At 39.4% G+C, this 20,318-nt stretch overlaps 2 protein-coding genes and 1 long non-coding RNA gene across 6 annotated transcripts in view; 2 read left to right on the top strand and 1 right to left on the bottom strand.

The window, feature by feature from the left end:
- The window catches only part of snupn (snurportin 1), a 12,397-nt gene extending 3,602 nt beyond the window's left edge, over nt 1-8,795 (top strand). The window contains exons 1-9 of one of the 2 annotated variants that reach the window (XM_015038595.1): nt 840-976; nt 1,602-1,766; nt 2,103-2,280; nt 2,461-2,565; nt 5,218-5,314; nt 6,172-6,269; nt 6,389-6,466; nt 7,760-7,840; nt 7,939-8,795. In XM_015038595.1, the coding sequence (XP_014894081.1) occupies nt 969-976; nt 1,602-1,766; nt 2,103-2,280; nt 2,461-2,565; nt 5,218-5,314; nt 6,172-6,269; nt 6,389-6,466; nt 7,760-7,840; nt 7,939-8,259 (1,131 nt within the window). In that variant the 5' untranslated portion in view covers nt 840-968 and the 3' untranslated portion in view covers nt 8,260-8,795. Of the gene's footprint in view, nt 1-839; nt 977-1,601; nt 1,767-2,102; nt 2,281-2,460; nt 2,566-5,217; nt 5,315-6,171; nt 6,270-6,388; nt 6,467-7,759; nt 7,841-7,938 lie in introns of those variants that run through there. The other variant, XM_015038596.1, reaches the window with a different exon arrangement.
- LOC106951211 (uncharacterized) lies at nt 8,020-10,948 on the bottom strand. The gene is made up of 3 exons (XR_001425775.1): nt 10,061-10,948; nt 9,469-9,589; nt 8,020-8,106 (listed from the first exon to the last, which is right to left on the bottom strand). It is a non-coding gene; the product is annotated as an uncharacterized LOC106951211 (long non-coding RNA).
- A 4,309-nt stretch (nt 10,949-15,257) lies between these two features.
- Nucleotides 15,258-20,318, top strand: part of ptpn9a (protein tyrosine phosphatase non-receptor type 9a) — a 33,646-nt gene continuing 28,585 nt past the window's right edge. The window contains exons 1-2 of one of the 3 annotated variants that reach the window (XM_015038594.1): nt 15,258-15,440; nt 15,633-15,894. In XM_015038594.1, the coding sequence (XP_014894080.1) occupies nt 15,862-15,894 (33 nt within the window). In that variant the 5' untranslated portion in view covers nt 15,258-15,440; nt 15,633-15,861. Of the gene's footprint in view, nt 15,441-15,604; nt 15,895-20,318 lie in introns of all 3 variants that reach the window. The other 2 variants (XM_015038591.1, XM_015038593.1) reach the window with 2 other exon arrangements.

The raw sequence follows: 20,318 nt of genomic DNA on the forward strand, positions 1-20,318 counted from the left end.
ATAACCGCTATGACGGTTCTAACTGCCAGACGTTGGTATTTACTGTTTGTAGATGGAAAGTTTTTATCAGTTTGGTTATGTTGACTTAACATGACCAGATTTTCTTAATTTTTTTTTTATAAAAAATGATGTTATTTTATTTGTGCATGTTTATTTTTCTTTCTTTGTAAGGACTCCAGATATTGTTGACTGAATTTTAATTGTATTATAATTGTATTTTTTCCCCTTTTCATTAATTGAAAATGTGTGGTTAACATGTTATTTTATTTGTGCGTTTTATTTTATTTTATTTCTTTGCAAAGACTCCGGAATTTGAAATACATTGTATCTGTATTTTATTTATTTATTTATTTATTTGAAAATGTGCGTCAGAACAAACGAACTCTTGCCGGAGTAACATTATAGCAACTCGTTTCCTCTGTGATTCACCTATATTGGTTACACAGGATTGTTCTGCCTGTGTGCCACTTGTCAGAACACCGGTAAAATTTTAACAAAAACAAATCTGAATGATGGATCTCTGGGGGAAGACTTTTGAATATGTAGTACTCAACAGTGACAAACCTGATCCCTTTGGGAAAATATAACTTAATCTGGATGGAGACAGAAACATTCAGTCACTCAGTCTAATTTCTCATGCTTCAGTATGTTGCTGTGTTTCGTCTCGTGGTTTGGTTTTTCATGCATTTTCAAAGTTGCAGCTATGTAGCCTGCATATACTGCATAATTTTCAATGCCGAAAATTTGTTTAAAGTAGTAATATTCCTCCAAGAGGAATTTTAAAAGTGGGCCCCAACAAAATAAATGACGCACATACTTGTTTCACAGTAAAATTATCAGTACTCAACCAAAGTTGTGCAACTCCGGAATAGTTGTGCTACATGTCGGCCATCTGAACCCTCTCACCCGGCAGTAAACATGACGGCAGCGTGACGTGTTAGCACCGCCAGCAGTAGCAGCCTCCCTGAATGCCAAGGTATATGTTTATTTTAGCTTGAACTACGAGTACTATAACCAATTTACCTGTTAATATTTAATTAGCATTATGTGCACTTTATAGAAAATCGGCATAGCACCGTAAACTTCAGAGAGACAGCTGCTAACAACCTTATCATGGTAGGGGGGGGTTAGCTCGAAGCTAGCCGCTAGCTACAAGTGACAATCTGAAAATTAAGTATCCCGGCGTTTAACCTCTCATTTAATTCTCTTTTAGGCGAGAACGTGTTTGGAATGCAGTTGTAGATTGGTGTTATGAGTCTGATGTATATCTATTAAAATGTCCAGTCATAAATTATATTATTGTTTGTTCTAATTCAGCATGAGAGGGAAAATCAAAACTTTAGACCTCACAATTCATAAGTCCATTCACAAGTTAAAAACAAAAAAAATATAGGTTTAAATTTATATATATATATATATATATATATTCTTCAGTTCAAAAGTAGATTCAGTTCAAAAGTAGATTATCTTAATCCATCACTTGATGATTTTGTTTTCAAGCATCCACTAACAGTTTTCAGATAGTTTATTTCAACTCCTCGATTGACTCCCATGTATAATAATGCCATTGTTTTTACATCTAACTTCTTGTGTATTTGCAGCGTTGCCATGGACGACCTGACCGCAGCCCTCTCATCCAGCTTCGCTGTGTCCAAGGAGCCAAACAGCACAGCCGCCCCTCACCCTCGACTGGCTCAGTACAAGAGCAAGTACAGCGTTCTGGAGCAGAGCGAGCGGCGACGGCGTTTTCTTGACCTGCAGAAAACGTAAAACAGACCACATGTTGCCTATTTTCATGCTTGATGACACATTTAAACCGTATTCAGTTTCGGGCAGAAGTTTATTATATGCATTCTTGGTGGAATGCACATAAACTATTTGAAAATTATGAAATTATAGCCAATTTCTTTGGGGATAACATGGAGCTGTTGGCGGGCATCAGTTCAAACCCAGCGATGTATTACTGTACCATTATTTGCATTAGTAAAATCATTTTTATGTGGTGGTTAGGGCACCAAAAATGGCTCCTGCCCAGGGGCCCCACATTACTTGTAAGTCTGGCCCTGTAAATCCTTTCTTTTTCTTCTTTTTTGAAATCTCAGGAAAAGATTAAACTATGTCAATCACGCACGACGCCTGGCTGATGGGGACTGGACGGGGCCAGACAGCGACAGGGAGGACGACATGGACAAACAGGAGGACGGGAAACGGCAACAGGAAGAGGAAGAGGAGGGGATGGAGGTAGAGAGGAGGAAGCTGCCCAAGCATTATGCAAACCAGGTCAGCGGCAAAACCTTTTTGCAACCAAAACGTGCAACACCAATGTCCAGCAGAGGGCAGCGGAGTTCCACCGCTGCTGTTCTGCTCTTTCATCTCAGTGTTTTCATATCAAGTCTGTTTCTAAAAGTGAATTCCCATCGATGCCGCGCGAAGATAACCAGGTGTCTGATTCCCGTTTAGCTCATGCTGTCAGAGTGGCTGGTGGACGTCCCACCAGATCTGGACACCGACTGGCTGATGGTGGTCTGTCCTGTGGGGAAAAGATCTCTAATTGTTGCCTCCAAGGTAAGCCACCCTTACATTGCAGAATGTTAGGAAGCTGTTATCTTTGTCTTTGTTATTTACACTTAGGAATATGTTAATACTACCTTTGGTTTAGTTATTTTTATTTTTTCTCTTGGTGCAATGTCTGAAATAAATCCATCGATTCAAATAAAGAAGTCGAGTTTGCTGAAAATCCAGTAAGACTTTTCTTACTGGATTTTCCATTTGCTGTAATTGAAACTTCCTGGTACTGGGAGGAATGTTGAACTTTTGAATGATTTTCTTTATTTATATATTATTATTCATATTCGTATCACTATGGAAGCATGCCAGTAGGACACTATAGATCAGAAGCCTGCAACCTTTACAATCCAAAGAGCCATTTTGGACAAGTTTAGAGTCACAAATATTACCTGACCTTTTGGGGGAGGGGGAGAAATCTTATAATTTTTTTTATCAATATCTACAGCAGGAAATCTGTTATTTCTAAAGAGCAACTGTTTACAATTAATTATTTATTAATATTTACAAAACATTTTTGAAGAATTTTAAATGAATGAGTTTCCCTATTGGGAAAGTGTCATTAAAGTATTTTTGAGTTTGTATTATATAGCTATTTTTGTGATTTCTTTTTATTAAAGAAAAAGATACATTTTCAAAAAGATGATGGTTACTTGTTCTTATGAAATGTTGATATTTGTGCAGTGCCAACCTAATAATAATTAGAATAGATCTAAATAAAAATGACTGTGACTTTCAGTGTTATTCTGTTCTAGACATTAAATTACTCCCAATTATTCCCTGAGAACTGAAAAATAGCTAAGATCTTGTTAAACTTTTTTTTTTCGAGGTACTTGGAAGCAAATACAGAATCCGCTTTTCTCTCTAAGCAGAGAGAAAGTTGCAAATGCCTCAGTGAGTAATTATTATTATTCCACATATTATGCTTGTAATCTAATAGATTATTCCTAATGAATGCTAAAATGTAAATAAGCATTCAGATTCTTGAAAGAACCTCGACTTCACTGTAAAAGCGAATGGTTTAAGAGTTTATGTGTGGAAGGCTTTTTTATTTTTTTCCTACTTTCACACAGAAACGTTCTCGTTGCGTCTCGCCCTGTGATGTTATCACAGCAGGCTGGTTCCTCATTCGTTATCTCAAAGCCTAACCTCGGTGACGTCTAATCTGTAAAAACAGCTCCGCATCAAAAAGTCCCGATCGTTCGCCGTGTCGGGCAGAACCGATGGAGCCACAGGAATCTGACTAACCCTGACCCATCCAGCGGTGAGGAGTCTCTGCGCTTTCTTAAGAGTTTTAAGTTCACAGCGAGATGCTTGCAGGCTTCCCTAATGCTTTTGGAACAATCGCATCACTCTCGTCAAGAATGACAAATTATTTACTGATCTTCTTCTGTCAGTTTTGATCAAAAAAAAAAAAAAGCACACTTCTTTTTTTTTTTTCTCTCAGCTGACGGTAAGTTGGTAGACGAAGCAGAAAAGTTTGACCACATAGAGGATGTGAAAGGGTTTGATGCATCAGGAGTGTGCCGGGTACTTGTTGCCGTGTGAAAGTTTTAAAGCTTAGTAAGCAGGTCGGTGTCATTAAGTGGTGTTTTAATTACCACAACACATTTGTCGTGATGCGTTTCCCAAAGAGCCCCTTGCTTTTCATCCGTTCCTCTCTTCAACTGGACAAGTATCAGGCATTTTCACATTTTAGGATGTTTTAAACACAAACAACAGAGGACTTTCTATGTCACAATGTAGCATACAATGGTTGCATTCATGTTTTTCTAAGAAAGTAAAGTCTGAACACTGTAGTATGCATTTATATTTAGTTCCCTTTACCCCTTAAATAACTGGTTGCCTTCAGTTGGAGCCTAATAAATAAATCTCAGTATGAACTCAGCTGGTTTGTGAAGGCTTTAGAAGTTTGCTAAAGAATGTTTGTGAACAGCATGAGGAGCAAAGAACCCAGCAAGGAGGACAAACACAAAGATAAACGATAAACAGTCCTCAAAAGTATTTATGTCGCCTCTCGATTCAAAAACCTGATAGTGGAAGTGGATTAGTTAATGAGAAATATCAGCACTGCTGAATAAAACACGGCAACAAACCAATCACACAACGCTTCGCTACAGTTCTATACAAAATGGTTTGACCCGGTCCTGGTGTCTCGCTTCTCTGTGGACAAAATGATAGAAGCTCAGGGTGACGTTGGATGAAAACTTGTATGAAGTGTAAACGGTCTTGAGGTTGTGGGTGGAGGTTCGCCTTCCTAAACATTTAGCCTGGGCTACAATGCCACGGTGTAGCTTTCCATTGCCCATGCTTGGTTTTTTCCTAAGTTTGAGGCAGTATTGGCAACACTGATACCAATTTCCTCTTGACGCTTGTTCAAATGTCAATTTAGTTTGTCTGTAAATATACACAGAGGGTAATCGGACAGTCCCATCAGCAGCAGATAGTTTCCTGCCTTCCTTTGTTTACACACAGGTGGACATAAGTTAAAGAGCAATGTGTAAAAGTGAATATGTGCAAACCAAGGTACCAAGGTTCAATATCCTGTAACTCTGTAAACTCTTTGACTCTTGCATTGGCAAAAGTGTCGAGACCAGCGTAGGAACGGTAACATTTCTCTCTTCTCGTCTGGGTGGTGTGTGTGTCTTAAAGGGTTCCACCGCTGCGTACACTAAAAGCGGCTATTGTGTGAGCCGCTTCCCTTCCCTGCTCCCCGGTGGGAACAGACACAACTCTGCCATGGGAAAAGGTGAGCGGGTCTGTTGTTTACTGTAGAAAGAGGGGCTACTCTGATAGGCCACTCACATTTTATATATATATATATATATAAAAACTCTCTACCTCAAGTTTTATCGTGACAGTCACAGAGGAAGAGTTCACCTCTACTTTCAGCCAAAGATAGAGTATTAATTTACACCAATTGTGTCCAAAGTCACTAAGTTTGCCTTAATGAATGAGATGGCCCAACTCTGCATGTTTACTTATGTGGAGCTAAAATGAAAAGCAAATAAAAAGTTTTTATGGTAGGGATGCACCTTATCTGTAATGACATTGGTATCAGTCCATCAAAAAAAGTTATTTTGCTTTTAACCGAGTGAAGGAATTACAGAAAGGTGTCTACTGTTATTTATGTTGCAAAATAAAAACAAAGGCTTGGTTTTAAATAATTAAGACTGTTTCAATATAGAGCTTGGTCAAACAAAAGTGAAAAATAATGTTCGAGGTCAATTTAAGCAGAAAATTAACTTATTTAATCAGAAGGGAGTGGTGTTTTAGCTTTATTTGCTTTTTTGTTTTTGTACCTGTTTTTTTCTAAACTGAGTAGAAAATCTAATTCTATATCATTACAAAAAGTCCTTCAGCTGCTGAAGCAGAAAATTATAATTATATTGTATCCAATGCTAAAGGGCAGAGCCTCCCATGGCTGCAGCCTCAGGCACCTGTGTACACGTCTTATGATGTTTGTTTGTTTTTTGTTCTTTTGGCTGCACTGAAATGTCAATTTCCTCCCTGGGGGGCCTAAGAAATGTATTTTTCCTCTTCTAGGAGTTTTAGGATTGGCAGTATGTTTTTCATTGAATGTTCGCTGGTCTGTTTTCCATATAGACTACACCATCTTGGACTGCATTTACAGCGAGGTGGACAGAACGTACTACATCCTGGATGTCATGTGTTGGAGAGGACACCCGGTCTACGACTGCCCAGTAAGCAGTCCAGGACGGCTCGTCCAGCCCTTCTAATGTGGCCACGTTGCTCATTTTATTGACTTGGAATGTGAAAGAAAACTTCAAAGTTTCTCTTGTTCCTGTTTTCTCACCGACAGACTGAGTTTCGCTTCTACTGGCTGCAGTCTAAGGTCCAGGAGACGGACGGCCTGTCGGAGATCGCCAAACGCAACCCTGTGGGTATCTGCACCCAGACAAACTCTCTCCTCTTTTCAAATTGTTTATTTCAAGTTTAACAAGCTCCAGACTGAAGACGATCAGACTTGTTTTAAGTTCAGTTCACACTATTAAACTGGATTATTTCATGTTCGTAGCTCATTAAGCAAACTGTCTGAACTAAGTACCAATAGAAAGAAGTTAGTTCTCCCAAATTTATCAATTTAATTGTGAAATCTCTCATAATGTTTTGCTCTCATGTGAGTGTTAGTATGTTGGTTAAGTCATTATGTAGCTGGATTTTATTTGCATCTGCTGTTCAGGCTCATACACTGGAGTTCAGCTCTCAAAGTAGCTGCTCTCATTCACACATGCTTCTGGTTTAGTTGTCAGAAAGCTAAATTATCAGGAAAACTGCAGAAAAAAAGTTGCCCGGTATCTCTTTATCTCTTCATTTATTCATTTCTGAAAGCGTTCCGATCAGCTAAAATCATTATTCTGTTTGAACAGGTCAGCTACCAAGATCTTCACTCGCATATTTGGGCTAAATTTAATAAAAATTTAAAGCGTGACGCTACAGTTTCATTCATTTTGAGCCTGCAAACCCACAATATGTCATTGACATAATGTCTGTTATGTCTGAGGCCATACTCAAAATTATTATCATTATCATCCGTCTCGAGTCACAGAGTATAATGAAGGTGTCTGAGTGTGACTCAAACTTCTGCCTGACAGAAAAGACCAGCGAGGAAAAAAAACAGTCCCTCCATGGCTTCTCGAAGACGCTTTACATGAAGTCAGTTATTTCCATTCACACGCTGATTATGGCAAGCTACTGAACTGTAGCCACAGCTGCACAGTCTGACAGATTTCAAGATTAAAATAAACGATCACATTTTAAGGTCTTGGTTTCAGATGCATAAGTTGAAGACGTTTTAAGGACACCTTGGTTGATGTGTCGTCATTCTTCTGTGTTGAAGACAGAAACGTCTTTCAGTAGGGTAAATTTAACCCTTGTACGTGTGAGGACTGAGGCAAACATAGAGGACTGAGGCAAATGATAGAAGTTTTATGTGTGGGGGGTCGGTTGGACCCCATTTCTAAACACAAGGGTTAATCACAAGTGACATTAATTTACTGTGATGCCTTCAATTCTAGAGACCAGGGAAACTAAGGCATGCCATTAAAATCAATTGAATATTTTTTTTAGTGGTCAAGCCCAATAGGAGCTAAATAATCTTTGGGGTTTAACAAAAAACCTCATTTGGAGCTAAAACGACGATGCTCAGGTTTTGTTTTCTCTACTCCAACAGTTCCGGTTCGTGAGTCTCCAAAGCACCGACTGCAGAGCCGAGTCCATTCAGAAAGCACTGGCAGCCGAGTACAGCTTCGGTGTAAGTCATTCATCTCCAACATCGGTCTTCGTGTGGGGTTTAATGTGTAAGAAAAAGTCAATTTCACTGGTATTATTGTTTTATTTTTGCCTCTGCAGGTGGACGGACTTCTCTTCTACCACCGGCAGACCCACTACACCCCTGGCAGCACTCCTCTGGTTGGCTGGCTTCGCCCCTACATGGTGACAGACATCCTGGGTATGGAGGTTCCTGTAGGACCCCTCACTGCCAAGCCGGAGTATGCCAGCCAGCAGCTGCAGCAGATCCTGGAACACAAGCAAGCGTCCGTCGAGGTCCGCCCCGCTAACAGAAGCGGCGGCTACGAGTTGGAGTACCTGTCCACTCCGAGCACGGACAGCAAGGACGCCTTGAACTTCCTGAATCAGAAGCCAATAAAGGAGGCGAACATGGAAATGTGAGGGAGTGGAAAACCGACGCCTAGGTTTTCTATGTGTCGGGAAGCTCTTTAGAAAACTCTGCTCAAGGACCAATCGCAACGCGTGGCTAATTTTAATCCGGCACATCTCTGGACGCCCCCGGAGTGCAGATTAGCGGTGCCATGCTACACGCTGACCTTCAAACCGTCAAAACACAACTAGGAACAGACGACGGAGACACAAAAACGCCAACATCTGTTTGGCCAAGTAATTTCTCACTGCTCTGTGCGTTCTCATTGTGGATACAGCCTGCATGAAACATCTCATCGTTAACGTTTGTGGGTTTGCAGGTTTTCTGCAGCTGCTGTTCATGCCTACTCAGCAGAATACAGCAGCTTCAGCAGGTCATTAGTTCAGCGCCAGTAGAGCATGCTGAGCTGTCAGTGGAGGGTGAAGCATAACCAACGATATCTTGTCAGTCGCTGATTAGCATCTGTGATGGATTTTTATAGTATAATGGTAAGGTTAAAATGTTTTAAAGTGCACATTTCAAAATAAATGCCTTTTTATTGACAGTTTTTATCATGTTTCCACTCATTGCTCTGAAGTTTTATTTTGCTTTTAAAGTTTCTTTTTGTATTTTGTAAATGCGGCAGTATTTTATTGATATTCAGACCATTCAGATATTTAAAGATTTAAATACTGGAAGCTAATTCATCATTAATAAATGTTTTATTATTGCTGTGGCTCATTCAGATTTAACAACCGGAAGAGTTTTTATTTATTTTTTTTATCAAATATTTTATAACACTGTGCAGGTAGATGGAGTGCAATAGTTTATTGAATCACATTTCTGCACAGTGGAGATGGTAGGTTGATTTTCATCTATGCACAGCATCTTTCATGTAGACCAAAAACATCCATTTTACAGTTTTCTTTTCAATGCCATTTTGTACAAACAGGACATTTTATGGCTTTTTCATCAACTTTCTTCACCACTTATCCACAAACGGCAGATTCATAAAGTCTTTGTCTAACAGTTACTTTTATTTTTTTTTGTCAGATCATATAAAACTTAAATTAGTGGTCTTAACATGACAAAATGTGAAAACAAATCGAAAGGGTGTTAATATTTTTGTCAGGAAAAAAAAATCATCTCAGGGCTTTTTCTTGTAAACTAGAGATGAAGTGGCATTTAGAAGGTTATGGTTTAAATCTGAAGGCTCATCCCGCCACCCTCCCATCTCGTACCTGATTGCTTGAGCAGTGTCGGTAGAGCTGCGTGGTTTCTGATGTTCCTGTGGACGGTAAGCCATGACTCAGTACCGACACCTTGGCTCATCAGCAGAAACTTGCTGTCATTTTCAAAGCCCTGCAAAAAAAAAAAAGGTCACAATAAATAGACCTGAAAGTGTAAGGTAAAGTTGTGATGCAATCGTCATTTAATTTGTGGTACCATTAACAAATTTGGTCAAATTAAACTCATTGGTGTATAAAATATAACCACAGTTTAATTTAAAATTAAAAATTTTCAATCCAACTGATTTAAAAAGGAAAATTACAGGGCTATAATTAGTAACAGAAGAATAGCCGGACGCAGGATCAAACGTCTTCAGTCCACATCTGGTTTGTTGGGTTTGCTAGCTCTTCCATGCTAATTTCTCACCACTAGCTAGCTGTTGGGCTAGCTACCTAAAACTGTTCACTGTGTTTTCACTGCAGCAGAATTTCTAGGACCCTATTGAGTCTATAAAGGCTACATTTTAGAGTCTGTTCTAAAATGTAGCCTTACTAAAAGAGTGATATGTATTTTCTGACACATTTCCATTCGTTGTTAAGCTACCTGCCGAGACGTCCAGGCACACAACAGCATTTAGCTCTAGAAATCAGGTCACAGACATTTGCAACCTCAATAAACTAGCGTGATGTACAGTCAGAATATGACACATCTTGCGTTTCTTGTGTACCACTGCTCACTTTTTCTATAATGGAAAAAAAAAAAAAAAGAAAAAGTTGACTATTTTTCTCCTTGTTTTGCTGCTGTGATGGTATCAAAAGTGCTCTGGCCGCCTACGCGGAACATTAACCTATGAAAATATGTTCAACAGCTTTCTGTGGGGATAGAAGTCACTGTGGAAATGTAAGAGGAGGAAGTGGAGGGGAAAAAGGGCAAACATGTTCACACATGTTGCCTTCTGGTGGTGTGTTTTTGTTTCTTTTTTTTGTAATGCTAAGAGAAACAAAGTGAGGTGTGAGAACTTTTAATTGCAGTTTTTTTTTTGTTTTAGCTCTATCGAAGAAATTAAGCTTCTACCAAAAGTTTTAAATGTACTGCAGTTCAGAGAAAACGATTCATAGAGTGCAAGTCGGATGTCGCCTCTTTAAATCGAAAGAGCCGTGGAAGAGAGGAAATTGAGCTGCGTGGTTTTTGCAGGAATTCAGATATGACTCAGCAGCAGCCATCACTTTCCAGGAACTGAGCACCTGTTGATTCACAGCTGCTTCACTCACCGTCTCCAACACACACACACACACACACGCTCACATGTATTCGAGGTCTCTCTGTTCTCTGTGTAGAAACTGTTACGCGACACCTCATAATTCTTCGACACTTGTCAAAAACAGGATATTGTCATGCAGAAAATTTCAGTAGTCGTGTTTTTGGACTACTGTATTTAACAGGTATTTAAATGAAACAGAAATGCTGTATTTTTAGATTTTCTTTTTTCCAGAGTCCACGTATGTTTTTACTTTATTACACAGTTTGCTGGAAAGCGTGGTGGTGGTGGCGGCATCATGCTGTGGGGGATGTTTGGTGGATGAAACGATGTCAGATGTTTCATCTTAAGCTCAAGTCAACTCAAACCCATAAAAACTTGTTTTGGTATTGATAGAACATTTATTAGGATTCTACGATGACATTTCCCACCAATATATCTGAATACAAGTCCAAGATTTGGCCGACACCAGTTACTAATCATCCGCCTTCATACTTAGTGACATCCTGCTCTTAATCCTTAAAGTATGATTTCATTCCACTATAAGAAGTCACAGCTTTGCATCTTTTAGGAAGGCTTAGGAGTGTATTTTATTCCAGATCTGCATTCGTAAGAGTTAGACACTGATGTTGGCTCCTGACTCGCAGTTTCCACTTTGAATTCACACCAAAGCTGTTCTTTCAGGTTGAGGTCAGGTTTTCCGAACAAAGCTTGTCCTTCCAGGTCTTAATAGTCCTTGCTTTGTGCACTGCTGAGCTGACATGTTGGACCAGAAGGGTAGGAGCCATATTTCTACTGTTCCAACAAAGTCTGGATCATCAAATTGTCAAAATTGGTTTGGCAAAGCCAGCCACTTAAGAACTACCCATTCTTCCACAAATGTTTGCAGAAACAGTCTGAATGTCTAGGTGCTTGATTTTAAAAAATATCTGGCCATGGTAGTGATTGGAAGACAAGAATTCAATTATTTGAATGCGCAAAGAAGTTACTTTTAGCAATATATTGTACACCATTGTGCAATATATCAGACACTAAAGAAAGTTGAAACAGATATTAGTGGGGGGCTAAGAGGCGTTTAAACAAGAAGTTTAAATTAACCAAAATAAAAAAGCACCTTTTTTCCTCTCACTATTCAAAGTTAAATAAGACCAAACTTATCATTGGCCAAAATTATTTCTATTTGCTAAATGTCACAATAATGAGGGAAAGAACATGTCAAATATTTATCAATGTCCACAAAATCAGAAGGGGCGTTGTGTCAAAATTTCCACCACCGTACTTCACAGTTGGGATGGTGTTTTACAAGAGTCCCAGTTTTTCCTCCAAACGTGTTGATGTTCATTATGGCCAAACGGTTTTTCTTTAGCATCATCAGACGACAAGTTACGTCTCTAAAATTTAAGATCCACGTCTCTGTGTGCATCTGCAATCTGACATTTTTACGTTTGATCTGTAGTGACGGCTTCTTCCTCGCTGAGCGACCTTTCAGCCCACGCGACTTCTGATTTCAGCTGCATGTATTACAGCCTGTGTGCTTAATTTAAACCAATAAATCCAAACATGTATACCCTATGTTGGTTTTAAAAATTACCATATCACCCTGGAAAATTGATGACAACCCAGATATACTGGCAATGACTTTTATGAAAATCCTAAATTTTTCTTGTTCTCTGACTAGCACTAAAATAAAAGTAGGCCTCTTTTTTCCCTGTGAGGGACGGGCTAAGGATTTACCAATCACGTTTTCTCCCTGCAAGGATGTGATGTGGACAGGAAGTCCATTGTTGTCCACTCCCTCTTCCCTTTTGTTTTCAAGCCAGACTTTCCCACGCCTCCTCTTATTTACACTTTGTGTATTGTTGGATCTTGCATTTTGTGGAAAAGGAAAATAAACGTGTCGGGTGTACCTGACATTGTTCACCTTTCTATCAAGGAAGGGGACAAAAAAAAAAAAGAAAAGAAAAGAAAAAAGCACAAAAGCCAACAAGCTGCAGGAGCAGAGCACAGCAGGGAGAAACCTCTTTTTACGGCGCACTACTTTTATGGTCTCATTAAAACGCGTCTAAATACGATCTGGGGCCAATCAATAACAGCCTTTCAGGAAATGTATTGTCCTGGCTTGCACTTGAACTAACCTCGTGATGAAATCCAGTTCATCAGCAGTCTGTAATCGTCCTACGGAGACTCGTCTTAGGCTCGGTGTTTCATCAACTTCCATCATACCGTTTGTTTTTGTTTTTTTCTTTCATCCCTACATCATACAATTCCTGTAAATTATAATAGCCTTTGGGATGCGTGAGTGGAGAAATTCATTAATTAAACCCCTATTACTGTAATATCCTATTATGGAAAGGCACACTCATAAAACTGGCTGCTTCTTATCACCAGGTTTCATGCATTAGTAATGTTGCATTATAGCACAGAGAGCGCTGTTGCGTTGCAGACTTATAGCCTTACTACCATGTTGTAAAACTATAAGTATAAAGTTGTGTCCTAAATAATAGCAGTGTGTTTAAAAAAGTGAGTAAACCCTCTAAATATAAATAGTGATGGTTTATTTTTTATTTTAAAAATTCAGTTGGAAAAATGTACGTTATTCTTCCCCTGAAAAACAAGGTCAACAATAAAAAGTAACATTAGATTATTTAAATAAAAAAATAGTACTTTCTGAATTTTTCTTTTTACTTTATAACCCAGCCCAGGATCGTTTGACTCCATTGCACAATTCCTCTGCATTCCCTTGATTTTGCTTTGCCAACAGTGGTTTTGTGACGTCAGTCTTTCTCTCGCATTAACGGTAATCCTATTCATCTGGAACCAAGATGTTGCTCGCTTCCTGGTGTGTTTGGGGTCAACGTGACCCGTTCAAGAACTCAAGCTGATTCATGTCTGGGAAATGTCCCCTTATCTTGACCCCTGAGTTGCCAGAATTCAAAATGCTTGAATTAACGTCGAAGGGTAATAAAATATTGAACCCATTTCTTAACCTGGGTGTTCGTTTTACCCCAAAATTAGATTTTTTTGGTGGCTGGGATCTTCAGATTCTTCTGGTAAGTGGCAGCCATCTTTCATTACCTGAGGTGGGTAGCTACTAGTAACATTTACTTAAGTAACTTTGGGAGGAAAAGTACTTCTGGGAGAAGTTTTACTGCACTGTAGCTGTATTTTGAGCCACAGTGCAACTGTAGTACAGTAAAAGTTTTATCCAACTTTTACTTGGATAAAATTTCTGGCTCCTTTGCTCAGCGCTCTACTTTACTGAATGAAGAACAAGCATGTTTAACCAAAAATGGATCAGAACCAGAACCACACCTACTTTGTTATATTGAAACCGTCGCTCTAAAGCTATTTTCTATTTGTGTTTTCTGTTGTGCCATTTGGATGTGAATGTACAGTAAACAAGTTATTATTACTGGAAGCACTTTGTGCTGTTCCAGCATACATTAACTATCGTAGTACATGTTGGTTTCAATGATTTTGTTGTGAATTTAAAAAAAAAAAAGATTTCAAAGTGCTGCTGCTGTTTTCTATACACAAATATACAAATCTTAAACTAAGTTATTTTTCAAATTACCATACTCAATTTCACATTTCTTTTGATGAGTGTGCTATTTTTATTAAAGTGACAGTATTATGTAAAATTTACTTTTTTGTGCTTCACATCGTGTTATAATGTTATTCCCTCATCAAAAACATACCTGGACTGTTGCCTTGATTCTTTTGTGCATGTTTGAGAACTCTTTTAATCTCCTTTGCAACCATTCAGCTGTGCAAAACGCCTGGGTGGATCTAGCCCCGCCTTCGAGGACGAAGCCCCTCCTCTGAGCTACAGAGTCCAAGTTTCTGAGTTTCTGCCTCACAGAGCAGCCTTCCCCTAAAGGTGGAGTCTCAGAAAGAGCAAGAGGTTTTTAAAGAGACAGAAGTCCAATTTCAAGGCGTTATACACTAGGAAGTAACATTTCTTTTGGGTCATATTTGGTATATACAACATTTTAATAACAATATTAGTAAAAAATAGTTATTTGATTATGATATAAAATGGCACCATGTGACTGGAAAACACATGACACTGCCCCTTTAAATGCACAGTGTTATTTTTTTCTTCTTGTAAATCTGCCATTACTGTACAGTTTCTTATCCTTATTTTGAATGTGGATGCTTCTACCTTTAACTTGCTGGTGGTACACCTAAATTTCCCCAATGTGGGACAATATGACGCTATTGGTCAACTCTGGGGCTTTCTATTTCCACCCCAAGAGCCCAAATAAACATAACTGACATACATTTTTGCAATACTTCAAACAGGAAATCTTTGTGGTCAGAGTAAAGTCAACAGCTCTTTAAATTCTCAAATAAACTGAAGCCTGTCTGTTAGAAAAAACAAGTGGGGACAACATGTATAAGATATAATAATGCCATTGTTGAGTTAATTATATTATTTTGCCCTCCAGTTTGTTTTCCTTTACTATTTATGAATGAAGGCGGAGGTCAGTGATCTGTTGACATTTTCTGGTCTTAACCACCAGGGGGTTCAGCAACACACAGAAAGACAGCCAACAGTCTCTTTCATTGTTCATGGTTGTGTGTGTGCGTGTGTGTGTGTATAAGTGTGTGTGCGTAACTCTCTCGGGTAGCATAAAGACGACGTTCAGTGCGAAAAACTTGCAATTCATGGCATGGAGGAGTCAGCGGGCAGCTGCAGCCCTCCACCCTTTGTCAGGTTAGGTGGATGAACGGCACATCATGCCCTGAATCCGCTTTCTAACGTCGAGTTGAATCAAACCTCCGTAAAGCTACTCGGCTGATGTTTTTCTCCTTCTTCTTCTCTCTCTCTTTCGCTTTCCTGCCTTATTTTTTCTCCTCCTCGGTGAAATCTGACTCAACAACAGCGGTTCTTTCCCCCACCTCTCTTTCTAGTTTGGATGGCAGATTCGTGCTAATTGGCCCGCGTGGATCGCAGCATCAAGAGAAAAATAAAAAACCTTCCGCTCGCGCACTGCGCCGTTTCAGATGCCTTCAACTTTGAGGGCGAGGGACAACCCCTGAGAGCCCCAGATTTCAACAGGAGGAGCAGGCAGCCAGACATCTCCGTCAGCTCCCACTTTATGAGAAGGACACGTCTGTGGAAGGGCTGAACGGGGGAACCATGGCAGCTACTTTATCGGCGGAGGAGGAACAGGTAGGCCCAGGGAAGGCAGAGGGAGGGAAGGGGGGTGCTTAGGCGTCCACTTCTTACTTTTACAGCGACGAACGACGAATTTCGCTCTCGTTTCTACCTGGAGGGTTTTTTTTGGTCGCTCGCTGTGTGCGCGCGCGTGTACGTGCGCGCGCGCGCGCCGCAGCGAAGTGGCAGCGGTGGTGCGCAATAGTGGCTTTGTTGCGAAATAGTCCCGAGCGCAAAGCGGAAACATTGTATCGATTTCTGGCGCATTATTGCCCTGATTGCATCACCGTCAGTTCCTGTCCAGCGGCTCAGATGATGTGTTGAAACCCGGGCCGCGCTGCCGATGCGAAGCGCTGTGCCCCGAGTTCTGACATTATTACCGGGGAAAGGTTTAACCAGAGACCGGGTAGGGTGAGGGGGGGAGAGGAAGCTCCTGGACACGGTCCCTGCTTCCTCGTTTGGGGTCAGTCACTGATGTTTACAGTAGAAACTTCTCTGAGCCTGTTGAGTCTTTTACAGTAGCCTAATGTTACTGATTCTGAGTAGAAATGAAAGGGAGAGTTATATTTATTCGGATTTTATTTGGTTTGAATCAGGATATAACTGGATATACAGCTGGGTTGAACTGGAGTGAACCAGATTAAGATTGGATAAAATTGTATTGCGTTTGATTAATTTAAATTAGTTTTTTGTGACTAATGTAGTTGTATTGTATAACAGTTGACACAAAAACTGAGTAAATTGAATTCAACTGGACTAGATATGGCTCTGTTAAGTAAAACAATTGATACTGGAACTAGAATGTGGCTCTACAGAGTCTAATAGCTGGATTAAAATGGATTAAGGTTGGGTTCAGATGGACTGAACCAAAACAGGATGTACTTTTGGTTTAAAATGAACTTTATTAAACTGTATTTCAGTTTGTTAAAATAAACAATGTTATACTGAAATAGATTACAAAACTGAATCTGGCTCAATTGAACTGGACTGCATGTTGATTTAATTGTTCAAGTAAGTTTGAGTCGAACTGGGTCAAAATACATTAAAATAAATGCATTGCTTACATTTTCTTGTACTTAGGATTGAACTGGACTGCACTGTTTTCTATTATTGTTCATTTCAGTGGTACTATGCTCAATCACAAACTTAAAATCAGACTGAATTATACTGACATGAACTACATTCCAAACCGAACCAAAAACTTTGAATTGATTTAGACATTAATTACAATGAAATAAGCAGTAATTCACTTTGTGTAATTCAATTTGAATTTTATTGAATTCAGTTGGATTCAGCTGGACTGTCCTGTGTTAAATCATATTGAATTAGACTATTTTCCATTGAAATCAAATTGATTTATATGTTATTCTAACACTTAAAACATGAACTCTTCTGTTAAAACTGGATTTGATTTATTTTGGCTAAGTTTGTAGAGAAGCATTGGATCATAAATGAATTGAAACAAACCGTAGCGCTTATTGAAGCAAAAATATTGAACAAGACTGTATTAGCTGAAGCAGTTTGGACTGGAATGAAAGTCTAACTTTACTTATAAAGAAACTTCAGTTTTTTTTGTGAAATTAATCAAATTTCATCCATCCACCTGTCCATCATCTATACCTTTCTGTCACGATAAATTGTTCCAGAAGTTATCACAATAAATGATAATATTGTTGTTTTGAGACCATTTTTTAAGAAATATAATAGTAATGACAAAATAATAATATAAGAACATATTCTCAAAGATCAATAAACTTTAAATTCTAATGAACATTTAACACTGGAACTGGAAGACATTTTAAATATCCAAAATAAATAAATAAATAAATAAAATAAATAAAACAAATAAAATTAATTGTGAAGTTTTTGTAAACAACTGAAGACTTTTATCATCCAGTTTTTGAAAACTGGAGGAAAAAAAGAGAAAAACAATAAATCAGACCAATGGAAATTATTGAGTTTGTTTTAATTTATCATGTGATTAATTGATGTTTTGATTATTGTGACAGGCCTATCTATACCTGCCTGTCTTTGCCCATCTCAACAAGCAGGCGTCATGCAGAAGGACCCCAAAGTCAGAATATGAACCCATGAAAATGGAAAATGAAGCCTTAAAATCTGTACCTATCCTAGCAATTAGTATCTTTATGAGATACACCTTGCTAGCACCTTTTGTCTTCAGAAATGTGTTTTTTTATCTTTGTGGCAAAGACTTAGCAAGGCACCAGAAACATCCCTCAGCAGACTTTGGTCCATAATGACGTGATTGCATCATGCCGTTGCTGCAGGTTTGTTGGCTGCACAGCCGTAATGCAAATGTCCTGTTTGGCCACACCCAAAAGGCGATCTGTTGGATGAATATCTGGTGACTGCAGAGGCCAGTTGAGCACAGAGAACTCATTGTCACGTTCATCAAACCAGTTTGAGATGGCTAACCTGTGGTCATAAAGGAAAAGACAGGGTGAGTAACAGAACAGCAGGTAGGCTGTTGCTATGAAGGGACCTAAAGTGTAGCTAAGGAAATCCCCCATATCACGATACCAACAGCATCACCCAGTGCGGTCTGCTGCTGCTGTAGCCCACCTGCTTCTATGTTTAATGTGTTGTGATGGCAAGTTTAGTTGCTTAGTGTCTTTTCTAACACCAATACAGCATTTTTATCCGCTCAGCCTCCACTCTCTGGGCCATTCTGTATACACTCAAGACATGGTTGTGTGTGAAAAAAACCCACCTTTGTTTCCCATTTAGTATTTGGTTTAACTTCAGCACATCTAGATGTAAGCCAACAACCAGATGTCTGGTTGTTGGCTTTTTATGTCAACAAGCAATCAATCTTGTCCGGTGAGTTTCTCCATTTTGTGTCATGGAAATGTACGTTTTGCAAAATCGTGCAACAAAATTAGACTGCTGGGCTGTTGTTAATACTAGGGCGTGTAATGATACCTAAAACTCACAAGATAAGACACGATGATGATTTCACAAGAATGAGATTTTAATATTACTTTCAAGAAAACTTCAAAGATCAAATTTATGGTACAAATAGACCTTCATGCTAAATTTCCATACATTTTGCCTGAAGCTGAACTTTTATTTTCAGATTTGTTTTCCTCTCTTCAGACCTAAGCATGGTTTGTGGTGCTTTCGATAGGGTGGGCTGTGATGGATGTCTAACCTACCCCTAGACATCCATCCTGCGGTTGTTATGGCAATGCTTTCTGCCTCTTTTGCATCTAAACAACTTGGAGTACTTGCACAATTTCCGTGTCTTCCTGTAGCATTTCTAGATCCAACTGGAAAACAAAAATTCGTCAAAACAAATTATTTAAGTGTAGTTGGGGCGTCTTCCACTCCCACTTCTTCAGGCAAAGAAACTCGAGATAGGATTTACCTCATTGTGAAATACAATGCTTTCATATTGCGAGATCTTCTGTGATGAGTTCTTGTTACACTGCTAGTTAATACCTTTTTTTTAAAAAAAAAAAAAAGGAAAAGGAAGTGGATCTAACGATGGTGGAGCAAAAAAAAAAAAAAAAAAAAAAACAACCACGGAGATGGAATAAAATGAGTTTGCCTCTACAAGACATTTGGAGTCTTGTTCTCTGTCTCTTGCCTCGGTTTTCTGCCGACTCCCCATCATCGACCCAGCAGAATGCTCCTTATCTGTTTCGTCCATTTCCTGTGTGAGGCAGGGCCCCCGCTAGGGTGCCGGGCAGCCTCATTGCATCCAAAGCCTAAACGGGGTGTGTGCGTGTGAGAGCTGATTCTGTGTGCATTTTGTAGCGTGGCCCTCTTGGGACTGTACACTGCTGTAGTGGAACTTCATTCTACATGCAGCTGTTAAAAGTATTTCCACTAGACACAGGGGAAGGGAAGGGAGCGGGGGTGAGTTTATGAGTAACTGAGTGGCGTGTGTGTCCATCAAGTGCTTCAGAGAAAGTGTGTGTTGAGACTGCTGCACCCAGGAAGCGGCGAAGTGAGAGAAAGTGGGGAAGAGGCAGATTGTGACGTTATTGACTTCCTGTTTTGGCATTGACTCGTGCTAAATTGGACTCGGCGAAGTGAAGCCGCTCAACAGAAGTCCTACGTTCGTAAATGGATTAGCGTGGCATCTGTAATCAAATAGATTCAGGAGAAACGATGCGAGGGGCGGCCATTAAACCTTTTCAGGAAACGGAACGGAATAAACGCATTAGCCTTGTCTCGAGGATCAAGGTGTAATGATAGCACAGCTTTGGCTCTTCACCTCCTTCCCCTGATTTGTTCATTAGAAGTTCTCTCAACTTACATATTACCTTGTTAGCGAATCACCTTTTTATTTTTTAAACTTAAAACCATTCAAAGACAACTTGTTTGTTTTAGTAGCTGATGGTTGTCTTACAGGGCAAAGCAAAAGTATATTTCCTCTTGCTTAAAGAGCCTAAAAAACAACAACCAGGTCC

This window comes from Poecilia latipinna, unplaced genomic scaffold (genome assembly GCF_001443285.1).
Source record: "Poecilia latipinna isolate Pla-1442-1.1 unplaced genomic scaffold, P_latipinna-1.0 Scaffold447, whole genome shotgun sequence".
In the NCBI taxonomy this organism is placed as follows: Eukaryota; Metazoa; Chordata; class Actinopteri; order Cyprinodontiformes; family Poeciliidae; genus Poecilia; species Poecilia latipinna.